Raw genomic sequence first — 19,797 nt, forward strand, 5'->3', positions numbered from 1 at the left:
CAGGGCTGTTTGATGCTGTGCGTCACTGCCGTTTGTGTTTTATTATAGTATAATAACAAAAGTCACATTAAAGTTGTAACTAAGTGAAAATTATGACGTAACAAACACTCCTGACACTTTAAGGCCTAAAATTTTGATCAAATTAAAACTTTTGAAGATGCAGCAGGGCTTTTTTTTTTTTTATCTAAAAGTTCATGCCACTTGTTAAAAATATAAGTAGAAACAACAAATAAAATTATGTTCACTTGAAATCTTTTTGTTAACTGAAGGTTTTAATTTAAAGTGCAGTAATAAACTAGCAAATTATGGTGGTCTGTTGTACTTTCCTGCTTGTTTCTGCAGGGATCATAAAAAATATTTGTATTGCCTCATTTTTATTTTACTTGTTCACCCCATTCTGATCTATAAACAAAAAGTAATGACAATAATGCATGAAAAAATATCAATATGCTCAATTGGGCTTTCATTTTAGATATAAAGTCAACTTGAACAGAAATGAGTCAATGGAAGCCAATGGTTTAATTATTTATTTTTACTTAAAATTCCCCAAAACTTGTGCCGCCCTTAAAACAACTGAAGTATTACTTCAAAACAAAACCTATTTTGAGTTGCATTAATTGACAGAAATACAAGTTATTTCAACTTATTTCTGACATTAAGATGTACTGTCTTTTATTTTTTTTTATTTTTTATTTTTTTGTTACAATGCATGAGTAACAAACACACCAAGCAGGGGAGACGGGTTGTACAATAAATGAGTTTATTTCGTTTTTTTTAATACAGCAGGATCTTGTCTTACATCACATACAGATGTATCCATGCATTCAGCACTGGAACTATTTTTTTTAATCTACTTGTGCAACTATAATGGTAAAGAATAAATGAAGGGAGATATTCTTTTCCACACTAATTACCATTGTTTTACAGACACCGTCTACGTGAAAGTTTATTTGAAAACCAAAGAAGAAGTCCAACCACTGAACATGAATCCAGTAAAACAGCAAAACAAAGAGAACGCCTCGTGAGGAAATGTTTGCCTTATCAATGTGAAGTGCAGTGCAAAATCTGGCTTTTGAGGGCGCTGATTAATAAACAGCAGGTTGTTTTTCTTTAAATAGATAAATAAGTGCAAGTCAAATTAAAAATTTAACTATAAGGCCACATGAACCCCCAAAATGAATTGATCCACTACCGTAAAACACGTTAGATATGAGAAAAGTACTGATAAGATGCCAGGGGATGTTCAGTAGGTGACACTGCTGATGGGATGTGACCGAGTATGGCACAGGGAAAACATTTTATTGACATTTAGCACCTTGCAAAAGTATTCGTACGGCTTTGAACTTTAACTTTTGGTATTTGCTCATTTTGACAATCACAAACTTCAACACATTTTGTCAGGAAATGGTGAGACAGACCAACGCAAAGTGATGCACAACAGCAAATTGGAAGGAAATTTGTCTTCACAATAAAAGTCTGATCCTGTCAGATGAGCTTAAAACTTAACAAGCAAAACACTGAATGTGTCAGACAACTAATACTGCACACAACAACTCCATCTTTGAAACATGGGCAATAATGTTTTTTCCATAAAACACAAGCCAACTTGTCAAAGCTGATGAAATAATGGACTGGAGAACAAGGCAATAATTTAAACCACTTCACGCTTATGCAATTCCTTGTGTGTTGATCACCTAAAAATCCAGCCACAAACATTAAAGTTCACTTGTTGCAATGTGGCAGAATGCAGAGGAGGTGAATACTTTTGCAAGACATTAAAAATCTGTGGATTCTGCTGGTTTCAGCCGTGACATCATCAGTCAGAGACGAAGGTGGAGACGTATCGTCTCTCTTTTCAATAAATATGCAAACAGAACATTAACTATCTATAATTCCAGCCAGGTGAAGATACCTTCACAATATTCACATTCAGTAGTTGAGCTATAAGTGACAGAATCAACAGGGGAAACAAAAACAAAAAAAACACAAGCTGGTGCTATTTGAGAGCTGATTTAGACGCATTAGAAGGAGGACAAGCAGCTGTGTCTCACTTTAAAGGGGCGGTAGTAGGCCATTTTTTAAACTTTATGTCATATTGTAATGTCATTCCCTCATCAAAAGCATACCTGGAGAGTTGTTTTGATTCTTTCATGCATGTTTGAGAAATCCTTTAATCTCCTGCAGCAACCATTCAGCTGTGTAAAACACTGGTTCTCACAAAGTGTCATCTTTCCCATAAATCTTGCCCTTGGAGCCAAGGTCCCACCTCACACAGCAGCCCTCCTCCACAACTCCCCCACTCAGCTCCTGCAGACTAGCGGCAGCAACAATTAGCAAACACCTGGTGGGACAGCGTGTCTGCTGAGTTCACCACATGACCTACTTTTCAGTCCAACGCTCCTAAGAATGGTTTTAAGCAGCAAGATGGAGGAGCTTTGTTGGGATGACAACAAATTAGAGTGTTGGAAAAGCCTCTTAAAGAGACAGTGGCCCAATTTCAAGGTGCCAAATTGCAAAGTCAGGTTTATTTTAAGTAATTTTTGATATATAAAGCACTTTTGTAACAACTGAAGGTAAGCTTCAGCAACACATAAGCATATGCTGGCACCTCATGCTGATCGCAGAGCTTCAGTCAATTTCTGTGGCGACAATAAGAACAGGTTAGAGAAAACCGACAAGCAGCCTCCTCATGTACAGATTTCTGAATGAAGAAGGGCTGCTGATAAGGCTGCATCCATGTCAGGTAATTGAGAGCGTGTAGCACAAGTTTAAATATTTAAAATGTCCAGTTTCAGTGCTTCAGGTTGCCACAACTACTAACACAGCATGGCTCTCAAACGATTTCCATAATGTGGCAGTAAGAGGACGTGTCCTTAGCATGATGGGAGAAATGTTCATGAGCTATTATTTCTCTCCTGCCTGCAAGGAAACCATCAGAGCCAGCTGTGATGGTTTGAATCCGCAGACAACGCAACAACGAAAACAGAAAGTGAAACTGACACAGGGCTGCTGCAGTTTCTAACTCCACATGATGTGATCTTTATAAAAGAGAGGCAAGAAGAAAGTCTCAAAGAAAGAAAACCATCTCCTGTTTTAATGTTTTCCATATAGGGGACTATAGGTGGACATTTATCAAATCATTTATGATAAAAACAAATATCTTGTAATACAAATTTAGATATTTCGTTCTCTCGATAAATTTCAATCAATGTTTTTTAAAACCCCTCAAAGCTGACAGTATTATCATTTCCACAATTTTCTCCACTGTTTGTTTCGAGTATCAATAAATATCAGTAACTTTGAAAATATGATGAAACGCAGTTACTCTGTGCAGTTCAGTGATGTAAACCACAGTTCCTTAAATAAGTGGCATCCCAAAGAAGACTAATTGAAATGGGAAAACATGAAACATGGTGGTGGCAGCATCATGCTGTGGGGAGGCTTTTCTTCAGCAGGGACTTTGGGAAGCTGGTTAAAGTTGATTGGCGATCAATAGAGTTCAGTACCATAATATTCCCGAAATACGGCAGTAAAATTTTGTTTGTTTAGCATGTGGAGGGTGCTGCCATTCCCTCCAAGAAACATGGTGGTGGCAGCATCATGCTGTGGGGAAGCTTTTTGTCAGAAGGGACAGAGAGGTTGACCTGAGTTAATGGGATTATGTTTGAAGCCAAGTACAATTGTTTCTTTAGCTGTTTGTGATGAAAAATCCCTCCGCATCTCGACACAAAGACTAAGTGTTCAGCAACGCTAACAAAACGGAAAGGAGAGCAAACCATCAGAACCCGCAAAGATAAATGTGGCTGTGTAACACATCTCTGTGACCCTGCAGGACAGGACAACGATTAATGAGTCACAGCCGGAAAACGAAAACTGGACACGGCACCTACAAACTAACACGGAGCACACCGAACCAAAGAACGAGAGGTGGACGGAGCAAAAGCAAGTGTCTGCTGTGACTGTTTACGATTAGTGTGAATCAGTGTATGTGGTTAGATATGAACCTTTTTTTTTTTCTTTAAATAACCACTGAGCACGGAGCAAAAATGAAGTCTCCCTCAAAACCAGGGTCTTGTTTTGCGCCTACCATTCAAAATCCTTGCACCAAAACCTCACCCTCTATCCCCAGGGGAAACAAAACACTGGATCGGGTGGCTTGCTGGCTGTGTTTTCCAGGTTTGCCCCTCCCCCTCTTACTTTTTGTTCTTGAGTTGATTGGCCAGCCAGTCAAGGCCCTCATAGAGGCCGTCGCCACTGGTAGCGCATGTGGCCTGGATGTACCAGTTGCGGTGACGGAGGGAGTGTAAGCCCAGCTTGTCTGTGATCTCCGCGGCGTTCATGGCGTTTGGTAAATCCTGTCAATACAAGGGGGGGGAAAGGTTAGCATGCAGCAATCTTTTAAAAATCAAAATTTAATGAAAAAGAATTCAATCTGATGTATCGCATTTGTTGACACACAGCCTGGTAATCAGCTTTGTGATCCTTCATTTCCAATATGGCATCAATAAATCTTGTCTGGCAACATTTCACAAGGTTAGCGCAAACAGAGAATTAGTGGAGACCGCTCTAGAAGCAAAAAAATGGATTGTAGTGCATGGCATTCTGGGTAAGTACAACCAAAACAAACATGCGAGTCCATTGTTAGCGAGAGCAATAGTTTGTGTCCTTTTGCCAAAGACAGAAGAGAAATCCTACAGTCGCTAAAATCTGATGCCACACCATTGTTGTTTACATTTCAGGAAGAAGGAAGCTGCACTCATGTCGTTTCCTTCTGTGGTTCTTGGTGCAGCGCCACCACAGGTGAGGAGGGGAACAGGTTTTTCAACTGGTTTGGTTCGTTTGACACAGTGCAGTGTGAAAGTGAATCACATCAGCTCAAAATGTAACAAATGCTGCAAATTTGGTCCCCAATCAAACCGATCCGAACAGATTATCAGGTGTAAAAATACCCTAAATGTCCTGGTATTTCAAATGTTATGCACTCTGACAAGGTTTTGGATGCAAACTCGACTAAAAACCAACCTGTTTAGGATTGTATTTAAAACGTAATCAATTACAAATTTATTGATGGAATTTGACTCATTGTCGTGTTTTGATTGTTGATTCCATGTTGCATTGTGTTTCTGTGTTTGATTTGATGTAAAACGCTTTGAAATGCCTTGCTGCTGAAATGTGCTACACAAATAAAATTTGATTGATTGAAGGTTTTTATTCTCTTTGGAAGAGTCACAGCCCATTCCATCACAGATCCTCTTCTGTTCTTATCAGTAGGGATTATGTGCTTTTCCAAATATTTATCCTTTTTTCACACCAAACCCACCTGGAGTGTCAGTTTTAGCCTCATCTGACCAAAGAACATGTTTTCTAGTCAAAGTTCAAGTAGCGCTGACAACTGTGGTCAGAAAAGGATTTTTTTTTCTGGCATGCCTCAAATCAAGAGGCTGACATGTTGAAAGGCTATATAGGTTGCTATGGAGACTTGGTGAGTGTGCAAAACCACTTTTTAGCTTGTTTTCCAAAGAAACATCAACCTTTATAAGCTTTGTCAAGAAGAAAGCAGGACTGAATGTTACAGCTTTTCACTTCCTGAGGATAAGTCCCACACGTCGCTCCCTGCAGAGCTTCTAATTACGGCACGTAATTATGATTTCATGCATCTGAAGCTGTGAAATGTGTATGATTATTCTTTCTGTATGACTGGCAGGACTGTTCTGTTTACTTTTAAACATGCATCTCGCATTTTAATATCCCGTTTCATCGCAATGGAGGTGGGAACAGTGTCCTGAACGCTCTTTTACTCTAATAGTTTAAACCAGCTGCGACTTGTGAAAATAAATACTTGGAGCACCATGAAACAGACGATAATCTGATATACATTGCAGCGGTTTGAGAACTAAAGACTTCTTGCCTGCTTATTTGCAAACACAAGGAGAACTGCATCTCTCAGCTCATCCTCAGCCAGCATCCTCATCAGCTCCTCTCGAGCTTCGTTCACACGTTCCCTGTCGTTACTGTCCACCACAAAGATCAGACCTGAAACAGTAAGAATAAATCAGACTGAACTCACCGCTTTCTGAAAACAAGCAGACATTTGCTGCGGCTGGCTGATTAGCTCTGCTCACCCTGAGTGTTTTGGAAGTAGTGCCTCCAGAGGGGCCGGATCTTATCCTGTCCGCCCACGTCCCACACAGTGAAGCTGATGTTCTTGTACTCCACCGTCTCCACATTGAATCCTGAGGAAAGGCGAGAAGTCATGTTTCATGTGAACACAATGAATAACCGTGATGGTGCAATTAATGTGATTATCTCAGCTCACCGATTGTAGGGATGGTGGTGACTATTTCCCCCAGTTTCAGTTTGTAAAGGATTGTCGTTTTCCCAGCAGCGTCCAGCCCCACCATCAAGATCCTCATCTCCTTCTTTCCTATGAGGCTCTTCAGCAAATTCCCGAAAATATTCCCCATGACTTCAGAACAGGTTCTAGTGCTTCAGTCAAGGTGCTGGAGGCAATTTGTTGTCGTCCTGCAGGGACCGACAATTAAGGAGGACTGAAAAGAAACAAAATAAAAGACTTATAGTGAACAAACTCTCTGAAACCATTTTTTTTCCAAAATGTTTGATACCAATGAGGGTGTACATCAGGGATCTATAATAGATAATCTGTGGTTTAATTTGTATATTAATGACTTTCTTGAATATTTTCGAATGATAAAAAGAAGCTACAAAAGGAATGTCAACTATAAAGATCAATAGCAATGTTGGTGTACCATCGGTTTCTACGTTGGCTCCTCTAAATTATTTTTACACATTATGTTAAGGATATTCCTTAACTTTGTGTCACTTGTTGGATAAGTAGATGTCACTGTATGTATTTTTGAGCCACTGTATGCATATTTGCAGAAAAAAACCCAGCAATCTTGGTGTACTTCAGGGTTGTAAACTCGGTCCTCTTGTTTTCTATATTAACTCTCCTAAAGTAGGTTCACCTCATATATATATATATATATATATATATATATATATATATATATATATATATATATATATATATATATATATATATATATATATATATATATATATATATATATATATATATATATATATAAATATATATAACTAGTCAGCATACGATCTCTGACTGGTTGCTGAACTCATGTTTGTTTCTCAATGTTGATAGAAAAAATTGTGCAAGTTATTTTGCTGTGTCAAAAGAATAAACTGTAGTGCTGCATTAATTGCTCACTTTTAAAACATGTAAAAAAAAAAAAAAAGAAAAAAGAAGTTGTGAACAGAATGGAGTTTATTTTTACGGAACATAAAGAGAAGTTTTAGTTCTGCAAAAGCATAAGTATAATTCTGCCACATACTGTATGATGGGTTAAACACAGACAGGAAGGGCTTGAAAACGTTGGCTATGAAAGTCAAACCAATACCATTACTGCATGTTTTTAACTGTACATTCATTTTTATCTTAGTGAAAAGGGATTAAATATGCAGATATCATAAAAAAGATTTGTAGGACAATCGAGTAAGGATAAGTGCCTTTGGCAGTCAGATTCTCTTATAGGACAGCTCATACTTGGAGCAACTCATGTTATTTAATATATTAATCTTGTTTTCTTTAGTTAACCTCCTAGTTTCTGCAAATGGATTTTGCACTCACACACGTGTGCAAGTTCAACTCTGCCGATTATTGATTAATGTCTCTTTTAAATAAATTGCACTGAACAGGTGTGGCGCGCTGTTGCACAGCGACAGTCGGCATCAGAAGGTGACAGAGATGCATGTCTGCGCCATGACTCCAGGCAGCAGCACAATCTGTTCAGACTCCTTTCACAGCCTTTCCTTCTCCTTCACATGTAAGCTTGCAACGGCGCCAACCCCTCAGAGCACATGCAGCATGTCCTACATTATCAGGCCTCACTAGGACGCATTTAAGACATGAGCCAGGCACCATGTCACCAGATACTGCCGTAGCTAAAGGCCTTAAGACACACAATAAAACCAGAATTGTGTTTTCTGAGTTTTATAAAAAGCTAAACTTGAGAGAGAGAGAGAAAAAAAAATGTTTTGCCACTAGAATCTGATGGTAAGGGTTCATTTTCAGCTGCATTACATGATGAAAAAAAAAACACACCGAGCTAACTTATTTTCCATGACAATACAAAACACTTTGAAATGGAGACTATGACGAGAATTAAAGCTGAAATACTGCAGGTTTTCTGCCCAGGTCAAATTTTCAGATACTCTGTATCTTTAAGCCTATCGAAGGTTAATTATGTGTTATTGAAATATTGGAAGATTAATACCTGAATATCAACTATAAAGCCTTAAAAAATGCAAACATTTTAAAAAGACAGCCTGGTGGGGGCACAAGTAAAGCCTGGTGGCCCTCCAGGCTCATAATACACTGGGGGAAACCCTGCTATTGGAAAGCAACAAATAATCAGAATTAATTTGTCAGATTTTATTTGAATACATAGATTAATTGACCTGTGCTTGAATGGATTCCTGAATGGATGGATGTTTTAGAAAATGAAATGAAAGAAGTACCTATTTTCCACACTATTTTTTCTCATAGTTATGCACACTTGGAAGATACTAAATTAAATAATATTGAATTAGATATATAAAAAAAAAGCATACTAAGCAGCAGAAGTAACTTTTATCTAAAGGATTTAACAAAAATTGTATGTTGCAAAGGGAAATTTCAAGAGGATTGTCCTTTCTGAACTAAATTCATTGATGATGTACATGATAATAATTGAATCTGTGTGGAAATGGGTACAGTTGCTTACAATTTGATCAAATATATGCTACTAGAAACAGATACTACTGCTGCTGCTGCTTTTCAGTTTACTGAGATAATAAAAACAGAAACAGGAAATATTCTGCAGCCCTGTCCATGGTGCTAAAGAGGAGACAGAGCACCTGATCACTGCCTGACTCCAGCTCCCCTCTCAGCTATGTGGGGCTTTTATCCCTGCATGGAGGGAGGTAAGTAAGGGCAGCAGCAGAGCTCCGGTGTGTCAGGTTAGCCCGGGATGCTACATTAGGTAACGTTACAGCCGTCCTGTCTGGCCCCGTTAGCAGCCTCAGATCCATTACATTTCACCACACATGGCTCTCAAACGCTGTGAGCTAAATTATACTAAATTATATCAATTTATCAACTTAAAAAAAACAACCCAAAACATTTGGATGCGGCGGTTGCTAGCGTTTGAACCGTCTTTATCCACCCCATTCATCCGTTTTTCCATCCCTCCCTCCCCTCATCACCTCAGAGGGCATCCCGCTACAGCGAGCCGGCCGCTGCTGCCTGAGACCGGGCGGCACCGAGGCAGCGCGGCCGCTACCGGAGCGACACATTCCCCCGTATAATTCAGTCACCTGTCGGAACCTACGTGATACTTGCCGTGCTGATGGTGCGGTCGGTGTCCTCGCTTACCTTAGCCTTGCAGTCTACTACTGAAAGGTCTCACGAGATCTCCCGGAGGACAACTCGCCAACACACGAAAACTCGCGATACTTAAACTAAAGCGGCGCTAGTGGGATTTTTTTTTTAAGGGATTAACTACAAATTGTGTTTATATGCGTTTTTTTTTAGAAACATCGAACGGTTTTAGCATTATAATTGAATAAGTTTGCTTCTTTTTTTGTGATAATGACCACAGATGGATAGTAACTATTTACTTGGTTACATTTACTTGGATAGCATTTTGAAAAAAGACAAAGAATTTAACTATAATACACCTTATATTTTACTTTTACTGGAGTAATTGTTCTAGAGGTACTTCTGGGGTCATTGCTACAAAGTGTAGCAATAACCAGGAGATATTATAATTCGTTGGATACTTTGGGATACAAAAAGTTTAATCTGAAAGTTCAAACAGTATGTCCTGAATGCAAACTTTCACTTTTTCCAACCTTGTTGGGTTTTTTTAGCACACTGCCAGAGTGAAACAAAACACATTTCATTTACTATTTCAATGCCTCAATCAGGGAAAGCGCATGTGTATTAACCAGCGTTTTCAGATATATGTAAATTTCAAGCTTTTTTGAGGTTTATTGTAAGCAAATATAAATATTCTACCTTCTCAGTGATATTCTGATTTTTTGGAAAACCTTCTGTAAGGTGTAATGGGCCTGTCTTTGTGGGTTTTGGGTCTTTATGTTGTAATTGACTGCATCATGTTGATCCCAGGCATGCAAAAAAACACTCCAGGTGTGAGATGCAGACTCATTTAATTATGAAGTTAAGTGAAAAAAATTTAGAAGACATGAAACCCATTAATTTCTTTCAAATCTGCATAATTAATATTAGACAAGAATTACTCGGTTCATAAAACTATTTAAAGTATTGCTTTAGAATATAGCATTGGAAAATATAACAATAAGAAACTGCATGAAGTGGGGTGTGAACAGTTTAAAACGGACAAAGCTGCAGGTCTGTGGGTGATGTAATCTATTTCCTATTGTTAACTGATGCACATGTAAATGTAGCAACTGAGTCAGATCATAGATCTAAAATATAAAGAAGTAACTCTACCTGCATAGTTCTGAGTATACTGTGGTTTGATGGGGGAAGTAGGTTTTATCTGTTTGGCACCCAGATGAGTCATGAGTTCTTATCTTGCAGCAGCACAAACTGTTTTCAGATTGTCTGGTTAGTCAGACATGTTTAAATAAGAATAAGTCTCTCTCTGTTAGGGAGGAAATCACTCTTGAGTGATTATTATCACTCTCATGGAAGCACAATCTTTAATGTTTAGGTCCATCTTGGTACTTAATGCAACAAGGAAAACTGAATGAAACATGCTCTATGCATGTTTAGATGTTTGGTTTCAAACATTCATTTTTTTCTAAAACTGCTGGCACAGACTCAAAAGATTTTGCCTTTTACAATTTATCAGGAAAAATTGTTCTTGAGACAAATGTTGTATGTTCTAGGGTCTTTTTGATTATATCTGCTAAAAGTAAAACTGACTCAGGTTTGAAGGTCCGGTATTCTAGAAGATGTCAAATATGATATTAAGCTAAAATGTATGAACGTGTAGGAACTCCATGATCAACACATGAGCCATGGGGAACCTACAATATCTGGCATTAGTCGGGATTTCTTCTTTCAGAAGAACATTCATACTGTTGCAGTTCATAAATGTATTGAATCTGCAAGCATTGAAGGGACTTCTAGTTAAATTGTAATTCATTTTTTCATGTGTTACTTGTTGACATTTAGCTACCTGGTAACAAGTGCTTCCTGGCAGGAAGGTGAAGATGCTTAATATGTGAGTCATAGGTGAAGAAAACTAGACTTGTCATCATAAGCAGTTTCCAGAATGTCTCTAATCTGTGAGAACAATCCATGCTTAGTGTTTAATAATATTTTTTGATTCTTAAAAAGTTTAACGTTGAAGAGATGCAAAGGTGTCTTTATTTCTAAGAGTTTACTAACAGAAACAAGAAAAGCCAAGAAGTCTTGTTACATCTTTTTCAGTCAGCATAATTTCTTATTAAGAAGGTGAAAAAATTGCAAACAAATGAATTGCAGAGTCTGTGCCAGAACAGCTGTTGAATGGCTGTGTTTTCAACAATAACCTTTGCATGGTGCATCCTGCTTGCAACAAATATCTCTCGCTGTGGTTTAACTGAACAAAACACAATTAAGTTCCTGTGATTAAGTTCTAAGTTAGGTAGACTTTACAGGCAAATAATAATTTTTTAAATAACTATGATGAAACATTGACCTTCATAAACATCAGTTTCTCATTTTTGTTTTGAAGCTGGTGGTGTAGTTCATTTTCAGAAATATTCCGTTTTAAATGACGTGACTTCCAGGAATAGGCAAACTCAGCTGAACCTTATGATTGTTTTCGGCTATAAAACTAAGTAATATATTTTAGTAGGATTTGATTTAATAGACTAACACAAAATATGAAATATTTGTGAAGTGAAAGGCATAGGATACATAATTTTCTTTTTCTACTTTCCACAAGAATTATTATTATTATTATTATTTTTTTTTTTTTTACAAAAAGTGACGCATGGATAATGTTTCCAGGGTTACCAGCTTTGCACATCTGTGGGCTGAAAATTAAACGTATACTCCGCAACAGCTAAAACTCAATCACTCTGAATGTAAAGTGTCTCTAAAGATCAGTTTTTAAGTTTTGCTCCATATTCTCAGTTGGATTAATATCTGGACCTTGACTAGGACAAAATTATTTGTACCCCTGGCAGGTTTAGGTTTAAAGTAGTCCTTTTTTTATTTTATTAATGTGTTTTTCTTGAATGTATGTTCTGTTATCATTTTGAAGTCGTCCAGCTACAGTCTCAACTTGAATCTGTGGAAGGAACAAAACATTAGGGTAATGACACAAATAGTCCTGCCAACCTCCAAGACACAGAGTTCATAATCAAAGATACATCATCAAAATACCCAAAGAACCATGCAAAAATATGTCCAGCAGTTATAGGAATTATTTGACTGAATGCATATTTTTTCATTGGCTACAAGGAAGAATTTAGATGATTTTCAACATTCTATTATTCATTTAAATTCTAAGTTATTTTTCTTAAACTGATACTTCTTTTACATTGTTTTATTATCTTTTGAGAGATGCTTGTCTCATTTCCAATCGGAAACTTATTTGTTGAAAGAAAATTTATTTTACATATTTAGTCAGCCAAGCATATTTATAATTGTGGGCTTAACTCCATGTGTTTGGATCAGTAGTAATCTATGCCTTTTTTAAGGAACTCCATGGTTTAAACTATTAATCTTTAAAATGATTAGTTAGCTCGGTTCTCAAACCTTATAAGTATTTGTTTTTTTTGTTGTTGTTTTTTTTAAACTAATTCCTTACATAACTCCCCTGACTGCGTTGCTATTGCCGAATTGCTCATTCTAAAGGACATTTGAGAGGACTGTGGATGTCAAAAACAGCGAAGCTCAAACCAGTCAAACAGAACTACTGGTTCTGTTCATGACCGTAACTGTGGTTTCCAACATTTTCTTGGTGGTCCGAACCCATTCACTAACTCTTAGTGGAGCCTGCTAATGACGTGTTAATTTCAATCAGGTATGTTAGTCTCCGAAAGATCACGCTCTTTCTTCTGACCTCAGCCAAGTGGTGTGAATCCCAAGAAAATTTTGGAATTCCCACCAGCTGTCGTGAGAGCAGAACTGAAGAGGAGCGCCGCTGCCCCCTAGCGGCTGCGCGGAGTAATTCTTCCGCTTCCCTCCCACGGCAGGCAGATGGGATGCTGCCGGAGGAATTTTCTAGGCGGGCTCTTCGTGGAGAGACCCAGGTGTTGGGACAACATCCACGGGTGGCTAATCACCACAGTGTTACAACACCTCAGCATTACCTGCCGCCGAGCCATTTTGGACGCACTTATCGACCAAACAGGCGGTGCAGCTCGATAATTCACCCTTTCTGTCCGCTCTGCTGGGTGCAGAAGAAGCCAAACGGAAGTTAGTGGATGGCAGCGGCTTTTCTCCACAAGTTCACAATGAAGACACGGGTTTTTCTCCTGGCGCTTGCTGTTTTCTCCTGTGCACTCGCACAGGTTGACGAAAGTGAAACAGATGAGCTGCAGGTCGAGACACTGGTGAGTATTACAATATAGCAGCAGGAAATGCTACAACGCAACACCCTGAAACAAAATAACAATTCCTGAACTCTTCATGCTGTAGGTGAAGCCAGAAACTTGTTCAGTACTCTCCACAATGGGAGACACGCTGCAAGTCCACTACACAGTAAGTCAATCAGACACTCAGCTCTTCTTTACCCCGTAAAGCAGCGAGCCCGTCTGTATTTGGGGAAGGTACCTATTTTAATTCATATTTTACAAACAACGGCAGAGACAAGCCCAGCTGATGACGAGGGCAGATGTTGTCTATGTGGCACCGTCCGCATGAATCATGTGGATCCCGCTGCATTTCCATACAGCGGCTCAGACTGAGCGATAAAAAGCCTCAGGCTCGGGATTTAGAGGCCATCAGACTCGCACTTTGGACATGATGTGGTTTTACTCGTCTGTGTTTCATGCGACTTTACAAGGGAACCGATCCGACTTAGATTTTTACTATGAGGCATATAGGGGCGGTGCAACACGTCAGCATAATACCAGCTCGGTTGGACATCGCTTTCATTTTATTATAGTAGAAACATAAAAATGATGGCAACGATTTATAATGTTCAGTTGCTTTCACTGTGTTATATATATATATAGTTATAGTTTCAACCCTACCACGTGGGTAGCGGTGTCATGGGTGAGTCATTAGTGGAAATTAACACGTTGGTGAAAAATGCCACATATGGTACCGTGCCATTTAATATTGTGCATTTATTTTCCCTTAATAATTCAAAAAAACATGGATTATTATAAAATTGAGAAAAAAAATAAATAAATAAAATCCATAAAATCTCCCCCAAAATTTAGACGATACAAATTGACTTTTTATTATTATTTTTATTAAATTGTGAGCTGGAGGTTGAAATTTCCATTAATTAACAACCAGCAACTCTGAAATCTTGTTTTTTTTCTCTTTCTGACTCGTGTTCCCATTTCTCTGGTTGCTCAGGGAAAGCTGATGGATGGGCAGTTGATTGACTCCTCGCTGTCCAAGGATCCTCTCGTTCTGGTGTTGGGGAAGAGGACAGTTATTGCTGGTAAATTAACTAATAATAATAATAATAATAATATTAATAATAATGCAACTTTCCTGCGGCATCAATGACACTTCATTGAGACCTTTTATTTCCGTATAGTCAGTGTTGTGTGACTTTCCTTACAGGTCTGGAGCAAAGCCTGATTGGTGTTTGTGAAGGGTCAGTCCCACAGGCTTGATTTTTGTCAAAAAAAAAGAAGAAAACACTTTCTAAATGTGTCGAATGATTTTTCAGAAACAAATTTGTTTTCCTGTCTTCAGGCAAAAAATAAAAGCCACCATCCCTTCTCGCCTTGCATACGGAAAAAAAGGATACCCTCCTACAATTCCAGGTACCCAGACCAAACGATGACAAATAAAAAAGTAATGATGCTTTTTATTAAGTCACGTCTCTGTACATGCTTGGTGGATGACAGCAAAATACGGCTTCTGTCGCAGGTGATGCTACGCTTGAGTTCGAGGTGGAGGTGATTTCTCTCTCACCGCAGGCGCAGTGGCAGAAGATCATCAACGACGTTTTCCCCCTGGTGTGTTTTGCCCTGGTGCCCACGCTGTTCGGCCTGGTGGGGCTTTACCTTTACAAAAAGGCCAACGCCCAGAAGCCCAGCAAAAAGAAGTCCAAAGATAAGAAGAGCAAGAACAAATGAGATCCTGGCAGAGAATTTAATTTAAATAAACTTTTTCAAGAACTTTGTTGTTTTTGGTTTATTTCATACAGAACACCACTTTGTAAGCACTTTGTGAAAAAAACAATATCCCATAATAGCTGTGTCAAAAATGTTTTGAAAATTGAGCCAAATCTTTACAATCTTTCCCAAGATCTTTTGGGAAACAGTCTATTGTCTGACAAAAAGAAGGAGCATCACTCTACAGTCAAACACAGTGGTGGCAGTATGGTGATCCGGGACTGCTTTGGCTCTTGGTGGAACCATGAACTCTGTTCTTCCTTATAAACACCTGATGGTGAATGTGCGGCCATCAGTTTGTGATTTTAACCTCTAGCTAACCTGGTTTTGAGGCAAAACTGCAGCAGAACTATGATCCAAAGTACAACAGAAAGTTCATCACTGAATGGCTGAAAAAACAGACTTAACGGCTTTGGAGTGGTCTAGTCAAAGTTCACATTTTTCTTAAAATTTTTTTGTTTTGGAGCCTGATATTAAAATCAGTTTGAGTATCACAAAAAAGAAATACAAACAGAATTATTTATTTATTTATTTCATTTTTTTTTTTTTTATCTGACCAAAAGGAATACTTTTTCACAGCACTACGTTCCGTAAAAAGAAAACACTTAACCACAAAATCTTCAAGAAAAATCATTTCAAAGCAAATAAAAAGCAGCAACAATCTGGTTGCCTAATGGTTCACACCCTGTCTGAGAAGGATTTTCTGACATTTGGATCATTTAGCAGAGTTTGGAAAGAGGTTTAAAAGGATCAAAATCATCTCTTTGGACAAAAGGTGATGAGTCAGGTTAAGGATGCACCCCTGCTCACAGAAGTATAATATGTAATGCTTGAATAAATGGCCGTCTTCAAGAAAATACCTGGCTGGGGTTGAAGGAAGAATTGCAAAACAGGATTCTCGTCTTGCAGAGAAATCCAAAGCTGGGTTAGCTCTTTTGTGTTATGGTCTGTTGATATCACATTGGACTTTCTGGGCCTAAAACCTATTTGTCAGATATAACCAAAAAAACACAAAGTGTCAGCAAAAGAATACCACATCCACATTAAAGTATGGTAATGGCAGCACCATTCTCTGGGATTACTGCTCTACAAAGGAAGAGGGGAGTTTTATTGAAATCTTTGTCTAAGTGCACTTCTAAGTCAACAAAACAATGATTCTGTGGCGGAAACAACGTATATATTTCACACCTGAATTCTCTTGATGTGAAGGGGAGAAGGTGAGGTGACAAGACACCAACGGTTGTCCTACATTCCATTTTTTTTATTTTTTTATCGGAAGACACAGAATAGAACAAGACTCAAATTATTGTTTCGTCTTTTTCTCCTGACTTCCACATTGGTGACCCCGAACATCTGAACATGTGTTTTTTTTTGTTTGTTTTGTTTTTTTTGTTTTTCACGAGAACTCACCAGATGCTGCCGCCGTTTCTCCGCCAGCTGTGTGGTTTCAGACCAAGTTTCTTGCCAGGCGGCCGTTACTCCAACCGCCGCTTTTGTTTTAGCTGCCGTTTTCAAGCTCCCAGAGTTCTGGCTGCACGATTCCACTTGTGCATAGATTCAACTAAAGACAAACTAATACAACTGAAAAAAAAATGCGATTCACGGAGTTTGACTTTCAGGGTGTGTGAAGTCCTCTGTAATGCTACTGCATTATAATTAGAGGTCAGTATTGAGTCATCACTTGTGCACTGTCAAGCAATTAGTGCAGGGTTTAAATCGAGAAATTGATGAATGTAGAGAAATACAAGTATATCTCGGTGTGTGAGAATGGGTAACGGAAATGAGTAAATCATTACATCTGACCAAGGACAACGATTGTACAAGTTAAATTTAATAAACAAATCAAATGCAAGTGACCTATACCTTGCGAAACAAGATTAAAAACAGCCTAAGAACCAATCTCATATATAGACATAAATACACATATATATGAGATGATATGTGAGATATTTTTATTTTAGACATCTACTTCTATAGACGGTAGGTTTTACTCTATGGTTAAATCAGTCAGAGGGCGGAGCGGACGGGTTCTTGTGTCGCCGTGCAGCCTCTTCCGGTCCTCTTTCCAGCTTCCCGTGCAACATGGTGAGTGTGTGCTATCGACGGCGGCATTTCACACACATAATAAAGTCGTATTTTAATCGAAATTCTGTGGCGTTCTGAACACATTTAAGCATTTTTAAACACATAACTAATACACGACACGTTGAACAGGCTATTAATATCTATCAGAACATGTAAGAAAAGAGTCGCGGCCTAATGCTAACCGTTAGCAGGCTAGCCATTTTGTGCATGTGTTCGTTGGGCTGGCTAACGATAAAGTAGCTGCTAACGTAAACTGAGACGAGCTGCAGCAACATAAATATATCACAAAAATAAGAGTCTCAAGAGCGTTAGTTCATTAAAACGCTAACTTGACAATACATAGATGTAAAAATGTCTCTTGGCAGCTACAAGTTCAAAACCCCGAAGCTAACCCAGTCGGTTAACCTACCGCATCCTTGATAAAACGTCTTAGCCCTAATATGTTTTAATTCAACACACCTCTCCATTATTAGAGGTTCACAATGACCTAATTTGCATTCCCGAGTGTTGTGAATTGTACTACAGATTTAAATCTCAAGGTTTCAAACGCAATTTCATTTTGAATCCATCATAAGAATAAGAGATATACTATTGTCTATACAGGGAGGAAACCTTTAGCATTTAGCTTTATTTGTAACATACGCAGTAGGTATTAAATATTGTATGTAGGAAAAGTGTTATAAAGATAAAACAGCTACAGAGCTTTAAAAGCTGATATTCTGGGGTAATATGTTCCTTGGCTTACATTGAAACTTGTGATAAAACCAGCCAAAAATACCAAAATAGGCTGAAATTCAAAACCTTTAGATAAAATAAAAATTTTGGATTGTCCTGCCTTTTCAGATATTGTGTGTAAATTGAGCTGTAGCAGTCCCCTTAACTAACATAACTACCAAAAATGTATATACAGACAATCTAATATTTCACAACACATCATTGAATAAAAAGATGGCAAACCGTCCAAGTGAAAGTGTTATTGAATAATGTATATTAGTGAACAGATGAAGAATTGTGCAGTTGTTTTGTATTGGTATGTTATATACGGAAACTTGAGGAACTTGCCGTTTATTATTTTGCTTTATAGTCAAATGAAAACAGTCACCTGAGTTTAGTGTGGTTTTTTTTTCTTTTTTTTGTGTGTGTGTGTTACAGACCAAGAAGAGGAGAAACAACGGTCGTGCCAAGAAGGGCCGTGGACATGTGCAGCCCATCCGCTGCACAAACTGCGCCCGCTGCGTCCCCAAGGACAAGGCCATTAAGAAGTTTGTCATCAGGAACATTGTGGAGGCAGCGGCTGTGAGAGACATCTCAGACGCCAGCGTCTTCGACTGTAAGTGTCCTCTCAAACAAAATACCTAAAATTTCAGCAATGAATTAAAAGTAAGGATTTGAATTTTTTTTTTTTTTAAAAGAAGTGAAATTTACATGAGTTATATTAGATAGAAAATAGGTATTAAAATGTTTGACAAAAGCTACACTTTAGGTTTTAAAATGTTAAGTTGAAAGATCAGATTTGTTGATTTGTGTACTAATGAGTGACATTTCCCAACCATGACCTGAGATATTTTTATACAAAAAAAATATAAATTGATGTCATTCTTCACTTTGCAGCTTATGTTCTGCCCAAGCTCTACGTGAAGCTGCACTACTGTGTCAGCTGTGCCATCCACAGCAAAGTGGTGAGGAACCGCTCCTGTGAGGCCAGGAAGGACCGAACCCCACCACCAAGATTCAGGCCCGCTGTGAGTTTTTCTCCAGACTTTATAAGTCTGACTGGCTCTGGAATAAGCCGGCTTCCAGATTTAGACTAAAATAACTTGGTTGAGATGAGCTCACAAGACGTTTGTAGCATCTTGGGAATTTCATCTTGTGTTGACATTTCTGTTTTTGTTTTCCTTTACAGACTGGCGCACCAAGAGCTCCTCCAAAACCAATGTAAAGTGAAATCTGAAGATGCTGTGTTCCTGAAAAAGAAAATTAAAACATCTTTACACAACTTGAATCAGTGAAACTCAATCTCGTTTTTCTAGGAAACACAAATTAGATTTTATTTAGGGTAGATGCTTACAGTACAAAACTTACAGCAAGTTCAGATTGAGTTAAGCAAATGCAAAAGTACATATGATACATTTAAAAAGCTGTAGTTATTTAAAGCAATATTGAGAGGAAAAAGATTAAGCATTAAAGAAGTGTCACAAAGATCACTATAGTTTAGTAAATATAATAACTTGAATTGATGTATTTAGTAGTGATTTATCTGGAACGTTTTTGGGTTGGCTCAGGAACCAATAGCTTTGGAACGATATGAGGGATCAAACTTGTGCCTTTAGTGGGTAAATAGAGGAT

At 38.2% G+C, this 19,797-nt stretch overlaps 3 protein-coding genes and 1 long non-coding RNA gene across 9 annotated transcripts; 2 read left to right on the forward strand and 2 right to left on the reverse strand.

Moving 5' to 3' along the window:
- Positions 1-743: 743 nt before the first annotated feature.
- Positions 744-9,725, reverse strand: LOC122834716 (ADP-ribosylation factor 3). 5 transcript variants are annotated; one of them, XM_044123402.1, is made up of 5 exons: positions 9,452-9,525; positions 6,317-6,548; positions 6,123-6,233; positions 5,909-6,033; positions 744-4,355 (listed from the first exon to the last, which is right to left on the reverse strand). In XM_044123402.1, exons 2-5 carry the CDS (start codon positions 6,462-6,464, stop codon positions 4,194-4,196), a joined length of 546 nt encoding a protein of 181 aa, XP_043979337.1. In that variant the 5' UTR covers positions 6,465-6,548; positions 9,452-9,525; the 3' UTR covers positions 744-4,193. The 5 variants fall into 5 exon arrangements, with proteins under 5 accessions (XP_043979337.1, XP_043979336.1, XP_043979339.1 ...); XM_044123401.1 differs by having other exon boundaries at positions 9,419-9,506; XM_044123404.1 differs by having other exon boundaries at positions 9,408-9,476.
- Positions 9,726-13,223: 3,498 nt separating this feature from the next.
- fkbp11 (FKBP prolyl isomerase 11) lies at positions 13,224-15,369 on the forward strand. Its single transcript, XM_044123418.1, has 6 exons — positions 13,224-13,617; positions 13,703-13,765; positions 14,594-14,681; positions 14,807-14,840; positions 14,942-15,012; positions 15,119-15,369. The coding sequence occupies exons 1-6, from the start codon at positions 13,489-13,491 to the stop codon at positions 15,325-15,327; spliced, it is 594 nt and encodes a 197-aa protein (XP_043979353.1). The 5' UTR covers positions 13,224-13,488; the 3' UTR covers positions 15,328-15,369.
- LOC122834721 lies at positions 15,169-16,858 on the reverse strand. Its single transcript, XR_006371238.1, has 3 exons — positions 16,777-16,858; positions 16,227-16,349; positions 15,169-15,255 (listed from the first exon to the last, which is right to left on the reverse strand). It is a non-coding gene; the product is annotated as an uncharacterized LOC122834721 (long non-coding RNA).
- Positions 16,765-19,453, forward strand: LOC122834718 (40S ribosomal protein S26). Of its 2 annotated transcripts, none has more exons than XM_044123416.1 (4): positions 16,765-16,986; positions 18,604-18,781; positions 19,063-19,193; positions 19,355-19,453. In XM_044123416.1, the coding sequence occupies exons 1-4, from the start codon at positions 16,780-16,782 to the stop codon at positions 19,388-19,390; spliced, it is 552 nt and encodes a 183-aa protein (XP_043979351.1). In that variant the 5' UTR covers positions 16,765-16,779; the 3' UTR covers positions 19,391-19,453. The 2 variants fall into 2 exon arrangements, with proteins under 2 accessions (XP_043979351.1, XP_043979352.1); XM_044123417.1 differs by lacking the exon at positions 16,765-16,986 and adding an exon at positions 17,380-17,451.
- Positions 19,454-19,797: the final 344 nt, after the last annotated feature.

The sequence above is a fragment of the Gambusia affinis genome, linkage group LG07 (assembly GCF_019740435.1).
Source record: "Gambusia affinis linkage group LG07, SWU_Gaff_1.0, whole genome shotgun sequence".
Lineage (NCBI taxonomy): Eukaryota > Metazoa > Chordata > Actinopteri > Cyprinodontiformes > Poeciliidae > Gambusia > Gambusia affinis.

Excerpts from the sequence above, each read along its gene's own strand:
- fkbp11 (XM_044123418.1), top strand. The coding sequence starts at position 13,489 with ATGGCAGCGGCTTTTCTCCACAAGTTCACAATGAAGACACGGGTTTTT. Across the intron at positions 13,618-13,702 it reads AGCTGCAGGTCGAGACACTG|GTGAAGCCAGAAACTTGTTC; the intron begins GTGAGTATTACA and ends TTCATGCTGTAG. Across the intron at positions 13,766-14,593 it reads CGCTGCAAGTCCACTACACA|GGAAAGCTGATGGATGGGCA; the intron begins GTAAGTCAATCA and ends CTGGTTGCTCAG.
- LOC122834716 (XM_044123402.1), bottom strand. The coding sequence starts at position 6,464 with ATGGGGAATATTTTCGGGAATTTGCTGAAGAGCCTCATAGGAAAGAAG. Across the intron at positions 6,034-6,122 it reads CTACTTCCAAAACACTCAGG|GTCTGATCTTTGTGGTGGAC; the intron begins GTGAGCAGAGCT and ends TTACTGTTTCAG. Across the intron at positions 4,356-5,908 it reads TTGTGTTTGCAAATAAGCAG|GATTTACCAAACGCCATGAA; the intron begins GCAAGAAGTCTT and ends TTGTATTGACAG.
- LOC122834718 (XM_044123416.1), top strand. The coding sequence starts at position 16,780 with ATGCTGCCGCCGTTTCTCCGCCAGCTGTGTGGTTTCAGACCAAGTTTC. Across the intron at positions 16,987-18,603 it reads CACGGAGTTTGACTTTCAGG|ACCAAGAAGAGGAGAAACAA; the intron begins GTGTGTGAAGTC and ends TGTGTGTTACAG. Across the intron at positions 19,194-19,354 it reads CACCAAGATTCAGGCCCGCT|ACTGGCGCACCAAGAGCTCC; the intron begins GTGAGTTTTTCT and ends TTTCCTTTACAG.